This window comes from Rhinolophus ferrumequinum, chromosome 13 (genome assembly GCF_004115265.2).
Source record: "Rhinolophus ferrumequinum isolate MPI-CBG mRhiFer1 chromosome 13, mRhiFer1_v1.p, whole genome shotgun sequence".
In the NCBI taxonomy this organism is placed as follows: Eukaryota; Metazoa; Chordata; class Mammalia; order Chiroptera; family Rhinolophidae; genus Rhinolophus; species Rhinolophus ferrumequinum.
Window position 1 is genome coordinate 19,915,568 of NC_046296.1, and position 13,975 is coordinate 19,929,542.

The 13,975-nt window shown below is 47.6% G+C and overlaps 1 protein-coding gene across 23 annotated transcripts in view; it reads right to left on the bottom strand.

Moving 5' to 3' along the window:
- Window positions 1-13,975, bottom strand: part of DYSF (dysferlin) — a 207,617-nt gene that overhangs the window by 135,902 nt on the left and 57,740 nt on the right. For all 23 annotated transcript variants that reach the window (XM_033124779.1, XM_033124795.1, XM_033124787.1 and 20 more), the window contains 2 exons: window positions 10,550-10,676; window positions 8,230-8,333 (listed from right to left, as the gene is read on the bottom strand). In XM_033124779.1, the coding sequence (XP_032980670.1) occupies window positions 8,230-8,333; window positions 10,550-10,676 (231 nt within the window). The remainder of the gene's footprint in view (window positions 1-8,229; window positions 8,334-10,549; window positions 10,677-13,975) is intronic.

The window sequence follows — 13,975 nt, forward strand, 5'->3', positions numbered from 1 at the left end:
CATGTGCAGAAGGGCATACGTGTGAGGTTATTCACTGCAGCATGGCTTGAACTGGCGAGGGTTTGGAACAACCCAAGTGTCTACCAATAGTGCATGGGTTAAATAAATTAATGTCCACCACACAGTGGAGTACTATGCAGCACTAAAAAGGGTGAGGACTGTTGTGTGATATGAGACAACCTCCAAGTTATCTTATTAATTGACGAGCTAGGTACTGGAGACGTCATGCATAACACGTTGACTATAGTTAACACTGTTGCATGGCATATTTGACAGTTGTTAAGAGATTAGATCCTAAGATTTCTCATCACAAGGGAAAAAATATGTTTTTCTTCTTTGGGGAGTATCTCCAGAGATGACGGATGTTAATGAAACTTATTATGGTAATCATTTCACAATATATGTAAGTCAAGAAGTCATGCTGTAGGATTTAAATGTGTACAGTTCTGTATGTCAATTATATGTCAATAAAACTGGTGGAAAAATTAAAAACAAGGTGCAGAAGAGTGAGTGCAATGTGCAACCGTTTGTTAAAAGGGTAAAAGCTAAGAATTTATAGTCGGATCTGCTTGTGTATATGCATAATGAAACCAGAATGATGCAAGGGAAACTAACTGCAGTGGTTTCATTTGCAAGGGAGGACAGGAAATGATGAACTGTTGGATGAGTATGGAGCAAGAGGGAGAGTTTGCATGATAGATGACAGACAGAAATGTATAGGTGATAGATAGATAGATAGATAGATAGATAGATAGATAGATAGATAGATAGATGATAGTTAGATAGATTGATTGATTGATTGATTGAATAAATACATTACCTAATTCAAAAATTTGATGAACAAGATTTTAAAAGGAAAAGAAAGGACCCTAACCAGACATAGCTGAGAGATGCTGCCAAGTCATGCCCCAGCTCCCTGGAACAAGAAGGCACAGGTTGCCCCACGCTCGCACAAGCGATGCAGGGAGTTGTAGGCCTTCTCCACAGCCAGCGAAGCACTTGACCTGACTGCCGTCGAGGGCGCCCTCTGAGAGAGCCACTGGGATGTGGGTCTGGGAACCTGAATAGCAGCTGGAGCCATGGCCACCCCCGAGGCCGGCACTGTCTCTGGTACTAGAAGTCCCCAACAGCCTTCCCACACCCTGTTACTCCCCACACTCAGCCAAGGCAGCACCAAGCTTCCTCTCCTCCTCTGTCTCTAAGTCTCTTTTTTAAACCCTCCTTCACTTCCTGATGGAGTGTAATTAGTACAACCTTTCTGGAGGGCTATTTGGCCACCTTTATCCAATACTTAAAAATAAGCATGCCCTCTGACCCAGTTCTAGAAACTTCCCAATGGAAAAGCAATCAGAGTGTTGACAAAGATTCCTATACACTGATTTGTCACAGAGCTGTTCATAAAATAGGAAAACTGCAAGAACAAAAAGAATTATCCAAAAATAGGTTAAATTTCACATTATATTCATCTAATGGGACAGTATGCAGTTGTCATGCAGGGACTCAGCTCCCGCTCCCCGCACAAGAACGCAGGACATGGTGAGGCCAAAAAGGAACACCCACAGAGCCGTGGATAAGGGAGTCATCCTTATCCTCCCTGGGGGCTGGTTGAGACACAAAAGCAAACATCTTCCAGTACCCCAACAAGGGGTCTTCCTGCCCCCAGTCTCGCTGGTGGCCGGGCGAGACACAGGCAGTAGGATCAACACAATCTGCAATCCGCCAGCCGCTTCTCTGCCTGCCAATCAACCCCGCAATGTAGCCACGGCAGTTACATTAGTGGCTAATGGCTAACCGGTAACAACTGATGGCCACCCAGCCACAGCGGACGGCCATCTGATTACAGCTGATGGCCATCTAATAACGGAGCCAGCACCTTTCCACGTGAGGCTGAGAGCCCGGAAACTGCTCTCTGGGACTCTGTCCCCACAGCAGTCATCAAAAAATTGATTTCAAAGGCTATTGAGTAACCTAAGAAAATATTAGCTGATAAAAGCAGTTACCAAACTGCTTTTAGGTACAGTTGATTCTCCTTATTGGTGGTAGTTACACATTCTGTAGATCACCAAGAACACTGAATTAGCAAATACTGAACCATTGCTCCTAGCTTAGGAGCAATACAGACTTAGGTTCCTGCCAGCCTCTGCCACAACATTTTTGTCAACTCATCAATACATAACCTTGTTTAGTGTGTGTTTCTGTTTAAAGATACCTTAGTTAATATATATTATTGATTCGTTAACATTGAATTCATGGCCACAACCCTGTAACTTGTGCCTGAAATGAAGCTCATCTAACAGGCATTTTCTCCATAAGGCACGTCTCAGCCTGCTTGCACTTCGGCACACTAGAAAGCATTTCAGCACTACATTCGGGGGCCGTTTTAAACAGTGAAATCACCAATAAAAAGCAAAAAAAAGTAAAGAACACGACACGAAGTAGACCAAGAAAGGGACACTTATTTACAGGATGAGAGCTGACACAAGAAGGCAAAGCATCAGGGTATTCCAACTCAGCTGGCAACATGCCAGTCAGGCAACCCAAATTTTTTGTGGCTCCGCACCTGTGATTGCAAATGATCACGAAAGCACCTGAGTACGATTTTGAGGTTACAAATAAATTTTAACGAGTGGGCAAATTTGCAAATATCCATACATAATCTGCAAATAATGAAAATCAACTGTAACTTGAATCTAATATTTTTCCAGCAGTGGGAGGGGCGGGGCTTGCGGGTGGGACAGACACGGGGAGTGAGAACTACAGACAGGAAAACGTACTAGCAGGAAAGATATACAAATGTTAACAGTAGTTATCTCCAGGATGGTATAGGGTACAGAGAAACATGGTTATTTTTTTTTCTTTCTTTCTTTCAGTTTCTCTGATTATTTTCAAATTTGGGATACAATGAATAGGTTTTATTCTTGCATTCAGAAACAATTGTTTTTCAAAGTCCCCCGCTCTGCCCTCCAAGTATCTCCACTTTCCTTCTCTTATATCTCATGAAGTGTGTGTGTGTGTGTGTGTGTGTGTGCACATACCTCTCCCTCTCTGCCTCTCCACCCATCTCTCTCTCTCTCTCTCTCTCTCTCTCTCTCTCTCTCTCTCTCTCTCTGTCTCTCTTTCTGTCTCTGTCTCTCTCTCTGTCTCTGTCTCTCTCCCCTAGCAGCTTGCCCAAATCAGACATGGGTCACATCTTAGATAATAGTGCCACCAAGTGTCCAAAAGAGGAAATGCAAAGAGGGCCAGGCTGGGGTGGGTGGACACAGAGGACAAAACCCCAGGGCTCTTCAGATTAGGATGTAACTAGAAAAAGTGACACACAAGCAAACTGAGAGAAAGAGAGGTGGGCAGAATAAGACAGACAGTAACAGTAGCAGAGAGAGTGGGAGGAGGTCACAGTGAGGGGTCTGGGGGAGAGAAAAGGGGACACAGAGCCCTGGGGACTACCAGGCTAAAGCTTTCAAGAGAAAAGGTCTCAACTGCCTCCTTCACAACAAGCCCCTTCCTTCTAGAGGGGAAATGGAGGGAGCAGCTTCTTGCATCAGCCCAGCCACCAATCAGCTTTATGTAACCCCTTACCTTGACCAGGTCCCCTACCTCCATCACCTCCTCCAGACAGCTGCACCTTCCTAGGAAAAAGCCCCAGGACCAGACAGGGGCGCCTCAGAACAGAAGATCTAGAGAGATCAAAGTTCTGGCAAGCACCCAGGAGCAGCCAGGAGCCCCAGAGCTCTGAGACTTAGCTCCAAGGAAAGCCACTGAACTTGAAGGCAGGTTGGTCTTAGCTGTAACCATCATCAAAGCACCCTACCATTACTGGGAATGTGGGATAAAACATCTCAAGACATGACTTTCCATCTATCAAATTGGGAAAATTGGTCCCAGGCCTTGGATTAAATGTCCTATAAGACTGTCCAGCAAGGCTTCCTGCTTCCTCCCTTTTTTCTTTTATCCTGTCAAAGCCCCTCCTGAGGCCAGGAAGAGGGCCTTGGACCCTGACCCCAAGCCCAAACCAAAAGTGCACTTGGGTAAGGCCCACAGCAACATTTACACCTGTGAGAATGAGTTTAAACTCGGAGTTACCTCTCCCACATACATTGTCATGGAGACTCTGTGTTAGCCTGGGGATAGCAGAGCCAGCTCGAACCGGTTCCCAATGGCCAACTTCAGGACAGTTCATCCATCTAGCACAATAATGACTGCTTTTAACACACCGAATTCATAAAAGTATTGAGGTTCATAGTAATACTCAAAAGGGCAGAGGGGGAAGAAAGTTCTTCTTCACAGAAAAATGCCGGCTAATAAAGGAGAGGAAATGATAAAGAGAAAATCACCACTTTGCAATCCCAAGTAACTGATTTGTTCAGGCAAGGCGGCCAAGGCTGCCTGGACTGCTGGGTAAGCGGTTGCTGGGATATAGGATATCCACACAGCACCAAGATATTATTGCCCACAGGCGACCTGCAAACTACAAAGGGGAGCGTGTACTGTGACAAGGGAGAGACCTGGAGACACCCCCTTAATCACGTGCTCAGACAATCATCACCGATGAGGGGACGAGCTGACATTATTGCTTCCGGTTGTGGTGCAAGATAATGTATGGAACATCATCTATGATGAATTCTTGCCAAAATAGCTAATCTGAAGGTAATCTGTTCTCTAGAACTTACTTTCCGTTTACAGGAAATACAGGGGCCAGAGGAACAAGTTAAACAACACTAGAAGGAAACAATCAGACAAATTCAGAACATGGACAAATGTTCTGGGCTTTCCAAAACTTCAGTGTCGTGGGGTTGGTGTGAAAGACCACTACAAAAGACACTAAAGATGTAACCACCAAATGCAGAGCACGAATTCCAGTTTGGTCTTGGATCAGAACAAAATTAAACCAGCTCTAAAAGATATTTGGGGGATAATCAGAGAACAATTATATGCGCCAGTATCTGACAATATTAGGAAATAATTGTTCATTTCTAGATGTGCTAATGTTGTTGTGGTTATAAATAATGTTCTTTTTCTCAGGAGATGCATGCTGAAGTCTGTAGAGGTGAAGTCGGCAACGAGGCTTCACATGATTCATCCAGGAAAAAAAAAAAGTAGCTACATAGACAGAGAAAAAGTAAACGCACAAAATGTTCATTGTTTAATCTAAGTGGAGGCCATACCAGTGGGTGGATATTCACTGAACCATTCTTTTCACTTTTCTGTTTTCAAATATTGAAAATAAAGGGTTGGAAAAAAAATGTCTATTATTTACACATAGGAGAAAAAACGGGAAATATAGTCACCAAACATAAACTTTGTATTGTATCTTATGGGTAATTGTATTTACTTTTTCCTGGGTTTTTAAAAATTCTTTAATAAATATGTACATCAATAATATAAGAAGAAATAAAAGAAACATAAAACAGGGGGGAAGGCAGTCTGAACATGGGGGGCATATGTGTATCCAAGGCCTTTCCCAGTTCCTGAAATCACACCTGGGCCTCAGGGATGAACCCCCTGGCTGCCAGGCTCCCTCCCCGGACCTCAGAGTTCCCTGTGGTGGTGGAAGGGGCAGGCCGACCCTGCTTCTTTACAAAATGAATCTAAGAAGAGATTAACTAAAAGGACAATTGCAGAGTGCTGTGTGAATAAGAACCCTCACCACCTCCATCAGCACCCTCGCCTTTCAGGGGTTATTGTTAATTTTTTTAAACTCCTCTCCAATTGTCCTGCACTGCCGGGTTGTTCTCCCCTCCCCTCTCTCTGCCTCCAGAGCAAAGGGGGAGCCGGCTGCAGGGCCCCCACCCTCCATCCACCCAGCTCAGTTCTCAGCCCTCTCCTCTGCCCTGTTCCAATTTTCCTATTAACAGCCAAGTTATCCGACTCAACCCCTCCCAACCCTGGTGCTACAGCAGGTGACACTCTGAGAAAGGTTGGCAGGACCTGGGACCTCAGAGGGCACTGACCCCACCTGCCAACTCCCTGAAGGCAGCACAGAGCTCAGAGGCTCCTCTGCAGGGGACCCAGGAGCCAAGCGGGAGCAGAATCTGTGCCCACCTGATGTCATTTGTCCACATTGCCAAGCATTTCCACCACAGTCTCTGCTATGAGCTTATGGAGTAAATAAGAGCGGTTCTTATTTCCCCACAAGTCAGAGAAACAGATGCTAACAAATACTGGGATAGAATGCAAAACGGGCTAAAAGAGCGCCGTGCATACAGTGCCGGGACCCTGAACTAGTCCATCAGACCTGTGGGGGTTTCAGAAGAAGGACACTGAGAGATGCAACACTTTGGGGGAAAACACCAGGAAGGACACCAAAGTGCACGTAGGGAAACGCGCGGCAGGGAAGATGGGGGAGGACACACGGCCATCATGTGAGCTGCGCGGTTTGTACCATAAACAATAATAGAAACGGAGCCACTTTAAAATGGAGCCGAAGCTGCCATGCCAGAGGAACTGCCGTTGACATCTTATACCCCAAACCTTGGAATGTCAAAACCGGGCAAAACAGGACTGGCCCTAAGCAAACTTTTGCCCCAAAAAACTGTTTGCAAAGATAACAAGAAAGCAGCTATTATGACTACTAGACTGATGACTACTGGACAGAAAATTAAAAACATTATTTAAAATTAACCTCACTATGTTATGTCTCTGCACCAATAGAAATGCCTTCCTTCCTTTGGTGTAGTTGTTCCCCTTCCGTGTCTTATAAATACCCACTGCCTTTGTCTCCCGATCAGTACATTATTTGGGCTTCTGCCTGAATCAGTGATCCCCAAATAGCTTCTTCATCTCAAAAGCCTGTTTGACTCTCACTTTAAAGGCCCTTTTTAAGTTAATATTAAGTTAATAAAATAGTCTTCACTCAAGGGCCCCGCCCAACTCCATGGCTCTGAGCCAGGCTGCAGCGCTGCATCTGCCCAGGAGGGGCGCTGTTTTCTCACTCACACAAAGTCTCTGTGGGCTAATACTGACCATCTAGACAAGGTGAGAAGTTGGGGCAGGACCTAGTCAGTCAGGTTATGCGTTTTGAACTTCATTGTACAGACAGGGCTGTGTTTAGATTAATTATTCTGATGGCTTTCCATGGGAAGAGCCGGAACAAGAGAAGGGACCCCAGGCTGCTGTGTGGTCCTAGGAAGAGATGTCAGGGGCTGTGGAAGCAGAGAGGAGGAATGGGCCTCAAGACATGTTTGAAGTCAAGAGCCCTTAGGGGTGGCATGTTTGCTGTAGGGAGGTTTTAGAAGAATGAAGAATTGAGGGCAGCCGGTTAGCTCAGTTGGTTAGTGTGGTGCCAATAATACCAAGGTTGCGGGTTTGATCCCCACATGGGCCACTGTGAGCTGCGCCCTCCTTAAATAAATAAACAAACAAATAAACAAACAAACAAATAAATAAGTAAAAGACCGAAGAATCAAGGCAGGCCCACATTTTCTGTCTTTGATGGTGGTGCCCAGTTAGGATGGAAGCTCCTGGAAGTAGACAGTTTGGGGCAAAATATTACTCTTTTAAAGGGTCCAAGGGGCAGCATATAGCGATGTGCAGAGACAGGCATGGGAGGTCTGGGGTTGAAGGGCGGGTCAGAGTCAAACAGAGCTGTGGGAGTCCTCTGTGGAGAGGTGGCAGCTGAAGGCTGGGGGTGGCCAAAGCTGCTAGCAAGAGCCTGCAGAGTGGACAAACGCTGGGGCACACCAGTCTATGGGGGGGAATGGAGGGAGGGGCTCAAGCAGAAATCACCAGGGGCTGGGACAACAAACCCGCCTCTGGGCAGAAAGGTGCGCTTCCAGGAGAGGAATGTATTCGTGATCCCTAGGGCCCCCCCAGAGTGGCCTTTCTCTGCCCAACTCCTACCATACATTTTTTTTAAAAGAATCATTATGTTTTCATGACATATTTTTTTAAAGTTTAAAGTTTCCCTATCGATATGCCTTCACTTCTAGTTTCCATGCAATTAAATTAATTTTCCCCCAACTGTTCCTCCGTCTATCCACTGTCCATCTGCCCTCCCCATGTCCATCCACACCAAAGTGTCTATCTCAGACACCCCAGGCAGACCCTCCTGCATGCGTGTGCACTGCTGCCCACAGAGCTAGGCCTGTGTGAGTGTCTCACCTCTCACCCCGTGATCACCCCCTCTGTGCACAAACGCCTCTGAGGCGGGGTGTCAAGGGCCACGTGTGTGCGCCTCACCCGGTCCTGCACTCTGCCCTCCCACAAGAACCTCCCCACTTCCTTGCTCCTTACCATTTTCCCTGCAAAGCCGACCTCCACGAAAGGATCCACCAAGTTCTTCTTGTTACTGTCAAAGCCAAAGATCTGCTTCACATTGTCCAACACGGCATCGTCCACTAGAAAGGTAGACACGTTGGTCACTGCCCACCTGCTGTCCCACCTCCAAAACCCCAACTTTCCACCTACCTGTCCACAGGCACTCTTGGGACTCCCTGAGAGAGACGCTGTGGCACCCACTTAGCCCAGAGACTCCCAGGAGGGAGAACCGTGTGTGAACCGCAGCTCCTGAGGACACCACACTAGTTCCTTCCCCAGCCCCCAACAGCTTGCCCACTGTCCCTGCTCTCAAAGGCTTTCAGACCAGGTCCCCCAATTGATTGGTTAGAAATTTACATCAATAAGGGCAGTCAACAATCCAAAAAAGGACGGAAGTTGTTATAATAATATCCCATTATTGATGTCTGTTTGACATTTTCCTTTACATCCATTAGCACAGCAATTTACCTGAGGTTAACCAACAAGTCAATTCTGTTTGTTTGTTTTTTAAGAAAAAACAAATTTTAATCTATGCTTCTCCAAATCAATATTTTACTGAATTAGCCATATTATTTACATATCTATTACAGATAGACATGTATGCATGTATGAATGTATGTCTATGTTATGTATAAATGTACATATGTATATGAATGAGAGAGGAGAGGGGTGGTTAAAGTTTATATACTAGGTAATATCTACATGAATACAACAGGTAACAGCAATTAACAAATATTTGTTCCTATTTACCCACCTATTTTGTTTTACTTATATTTAAACAACATTGCAGAGAATTAGACATCAAGCACCTTCACATTGAGCAAAGCAAACATTTCTATTTTCCCGGCCCCCTTTGGAAGCTCACCTGGCTCACTCTGCACAGTTTTAACCAATAAATGCAGAATGTCTGTAAGCATGTGTTTTAATGCCCATTTAATACCTATTACTTATTTAAAGGCTTGCCCCACAATTTTGGTTCAAGTACGCCTGTACAGAAGGACCCCATTTCATTTATTGATGTCATGAGTCAAAGCAGAAACCCTCAAACAATTTGCTTTACGCAAAACTTGTAAACAGGGACCCCAATAGCAAAGGTTCACGCTGCGTGTGCTATGAGCAGGGATTGGCTTGCTGATGCCCATGCAGGCTCCACAGACAGTGGCTCACAGCCCACCACACAACCGAACCACCTGGGGAGCCTTTCCAAACTGCCAGTGTTTGAGCCCCACGCCAAACCAAGTCAATCTGAAGCCCTGGACGCGGGGCCCAGGCATCTGTGCTTGAAAGCTCCCGGTGGATTCTAACATGCAGCCTGTGCTGACACAGCTCTAGACTATCCAGTATACTGTAAGTCCTTGCTTAACTTCATCAATAGGTTCTGGGACTTTAAGTAACCGACACAGACCGAAACCAATTTTACCACAGGCTAATTGATCTAAACAAGAGTTAAGTTCGTACAGCATCTCATCGATGTTACCATGAAAGACGTTGTACAAAACATTATTTGAGGACCTGCTGTAATTTCCCCGGTGTTTACTGAGCACACAGGATGGGGCCGATACAGGGAAAGCCACTGTGAGAAACCAGGCAGTGGCTACACTGGCCTTCCTGAGAGGAGGAGGACACAGCCACAGCTAGGGTGACCCATTGTGCCAGTTTGCGGGTGACGGAGTAGTTTCCCAGGATGTGGGACTTTCAGTACTAAAACCAGGACAGTCCAAGAAAAACTAGACACCCGTTCTCCATCTGTGGAGACACTGAGCCCTTCCAACATTCAATGGCTGCTTCCCTAGCCCACAGTCTGCCAACATGCAGCCCTGTCTTCCTCAAGGAGAAAGAGAAAAATCAGTGAGATCCAGCCCTGAGCACAAAACAGAGGGGTCCAGATGGTGCTAGTCCCCAGTGAGAAGGAAGAAAATGGGTCCACGGAGGTGAAACAGCCAGACCAGGCCTAGAGGATGTTGAAATGGAGCCTAGGGGCAGCTATCAGTGTCAAGATTTCTTGCATCTCCAGAAACTCCCCCAGCAGTTATATTACTTGTCATTAATTCTGATTGCTTTTCAGTTAAGAACAGTAAAAACCCTTGGGAAACCTAGAGAGGAACTGAGGCTTCCCTGGAGGGCAGAGTGGAGGGAGAGGTGGGCTGGGCACTGATTTAGTAGACCCTGGGGGGCCGAAGCCAAGGGGAGGCAGGGAGGGAGCTGAGGGCCAGCCCCTCCGTGTCCTCCCCTCCAGGGAGCTGATGCAGCCCAGTGCAGGCTCTGCCCCCCTACCCAGGGAGGGCCCCCAACTCACTCTGTGGTAAGTCCTCGGCCCTGAAGACCTTCAAGCAGAAGTGTGCACCTCGAAGCGCCACGCCAGTGGGCCTGAGCAGGTTGCCTTCAATGTCTTCCTTATCTTCTGCAGGGTCCTTTCTCTCCAGCTGCAATGCAAACCAAAGGTGACTCTTTCAAGTGTTCTTGAGCACAACATTCTCCCTTCCTCCACAGACACCAATGAAATGGCGCGTTTTGGAGAAAGGCAGGTCTCACCCTCAGATTGCTTCCTCATCAGTGGAGACAATAATACCGACCTCACAGGCTGTTGGGAGGATCGACGTCAATACCGATGGACATGCATGTGGCTCACGGTGGGCATTCAAGAACATAACCGCCTTCCCACTGCACCCAGTTAAAAGCAGTGTAGAAGTGACAGGTCTAAGCTGGCCACTCTTGTCTTCAGTGATGGGTGGTCGTTCACTCAGCAAGTATTTACTGAGTGACTATTCAGTGTCTGCACGGTGCTAAAGGATGAGGGATGCAGCCGTGAACATGGAGGACAGAGGCCCTGCCCCTGTGGAGCTCACCATCTTGTAGGGAAAGCAGACCTTTAAGCAAGGTGTTTTGCTGCCATTCTACTGGCTAGAATACAGACATGACGATGGGAACTGGAGCAACCATCTGGAACCAGGAGATGGAAGCTGCACGATGAAGATGGAGCACAGACCAGGAGCCTAGGCTTCTCATTCTCATCTCTGTGGAAGCACCGTGCCAATTCTGGACCGCCTACCCAGGCATTTATGAGGGAGAGAAATAAACTTCTATCTGCCTTAACACCTACTATTTGGGATATCTTTGTTACAGCAGCTGAACGTGTATCTTAATTCACAGAGGCCCAGGTAAGAGAGGATGGGAGCCTGACCTTAGACTCTAGTCTTGGGATGGGAAAGAGGAGGAGCACGCACTGAAGTTGTCACGCCAACAAGACTGGCCATCTGTGTGCATGTGGACTGACAGATGTGGAACTGAGGGATGAAGAATGAAACCCAGGCCTCCGGCTTGGAGGATGAAGTGGATGCTGGTGCCATTTCCTAAGATGTCACCTAACACAGGATGGGGAACAGGTGAGAAGAGGGGGCAGCGGATAACAATAGTGGGTTTTCGTACGTTAAGTTAGAGGGACCTAAGGAACATGTTAATGTGGCTTTATTACAAGGCAACTGAAGCTGAGCTCAGATGATCCAGGCTGGAGAAGAGCAATGTAGGAGTCTCAGGTAGACAGAGATGGGCTCCTCGGCAGGGAAGGTCAAGGATACAGCAAAGAGGAGGCAGAGGAATTTTATTAAGACATTGAATTTGAAGAATCCCTTTAAAAAAAAAAAAAGGATACTAACAATTGTCACCCCAATAAATTTAAAAAAAAAAAGGAAAAGAATCAGGAGAGTCACAAATGCTGAGGGAGGAGAGAGTTTCAAATAAGATGTGACTCTGGAGTTCAACATTGTGGAGCAACAGAGCAGACGAATGACAGAGAAGCGCTCCTAGGAGCTGGCAAAGAGCGAGCCTTAAACAAGCGGTTTCAGGAAGGAGAGGTGGTGGGACTCATACGGAAGAGCAGGAGTGAACAGCTGCTAAAGTTACAACAAAAGGTACTCCTTCCAGAAGTTGGTGACCCCTGGAAGGAAGGTGAGAGGAGCTTGGAGAAGAGGAGTAGGGAGAAACGGGTGAAGGTAAGAGAGTGTTAAGACAGGGAAATCTTGAGCCTGGTACAGACGAGAGGGCTGGAGCCAGAGGAGAGGGGTGAGAAAAGAGACCAGGACGAGAAGGTAGAACAAGATGGCAGAGGACACGAGCATGTGGCAAAGGGGGGAGTGGGGAGTGGGGAGTAGGTGAAGACGCAGGAAGACGGGGCATGAGAGAGGAACAAGGGGGATTCAGAGGCCCACGTCATTCACCAATGTGCAGCCCTGGCTCTCTATGGGAGGATGAGGTTGGAGCTCAGGAGAAAGAGGAAAATTGAGAAGCAGGCACTGTGAAGGAATGGAATAAGGATTAAACTGCATCCAAGTAAAAGAGAATGTTGGCAATACCCATGTTAACCAGCACCTCCAGGTGACTTCTGCCACCAAAACTGACCAAGGAGTGGTGTAGACAGTGTGTGAGGAGGGTGGTGGGGGACACGAAATATGCAGGAGACCGAGGGGCTAGTGAGAATTAGGATCATGACGTCCAGGCTGGGGGACGGGGAGAGTGTGACAGGAGGAAGCCGATGGACTGGGAAACCAAGAGGGGTCGGGGGCTGTAACCTCAGTGAGGAAGAACTGTCATTCAGCAAGGAGAAGGAGGGAAAGAGGCAGAAAGACAGTTGTTGAAAGAGGGCTTTCCAAGCTCAGGATCTTAAAGGAAGTAAGATCAGATGCTGATGGCTCCTCAATAAGGACACATCACACCTCAGAGCAAAGATGGGAATCTGCAAACAAGGATCCTCCTGGACCAGCTCTGCCAGGGCTGGGTAACAGCCCAGAGGACCAAACGAGGGGGAAATCACTAGTGAAGCAGCCTTTGAAGGAAGAGAGACGGTGCGGAAGTTGGGAAGGGCTGCTGTGGCCGGGAGGCTGCAGTGAGACATCCAAAGATGAATGCTCCTCCCAACCCAGAGCCTGGAGGAGAGTTAGAGCGAAAAATAGGGGCTTCCCTCTGAGCTGGTTGGAAGAGGCATGGCTTCATTATGGAAAAAGAAGGTTCTAATTAATAAAAAGAGGAGGAAGGATGGTTTTACAAAAGGATAATAGATTCAGAGATGCCATGTAGAAAGAGCAAGAAGGTGCAGTAGGGGACAGACAGGCTACAGAGGGACGGGGCTGGAGTGCGTGGGATGAGAGAGCAAGGACGGGTGCGCTAGGGCAGGGCTTGTCTCCCAGAGCTCCAGCAGCCCCTGCACAGCACCCTGGCTTCTCCCTCCCCTGACCTTTCCACAGTGGCTTCCTGAGCTCTTCTCATCAGCCAGCTCTTCATCCTTCACATCCTCATGGGACTTGCCCTCGGCTTCCAAGATTACACGCACCTTTCCAGGGGTGACTCCACGGCCCACCACCCCTCCCCGAGCGATGCCGCTTTCCCTCCCCTGCCTCTCCCACTTCTGGCCACACCGTGCAGCTGCCCCCACCACCACCCCACCACCTACATGGACCGCTCTCTGCCCCAGTTCTCACTGCTGTCATCCACCAAGCTCAGGACACGTGCTCACCTTGCCTGGATGATTTCAGTGCCTGCCTCACCATTTGCCTAACTGACTGCCAATTCTCCCGTAAGATAATCCCCGTCATGTGGACAAGTCATTCACCAACACAGTTCCTTCTCCTCCACCAACAGCACCTTAATCCCCGCTCCCCTTTAGCTGCTGGAGGCATAGCCCTCTCTGCCCCCTCCAAACCCCGCTCACACAGAGCCTGGCACACTTCAG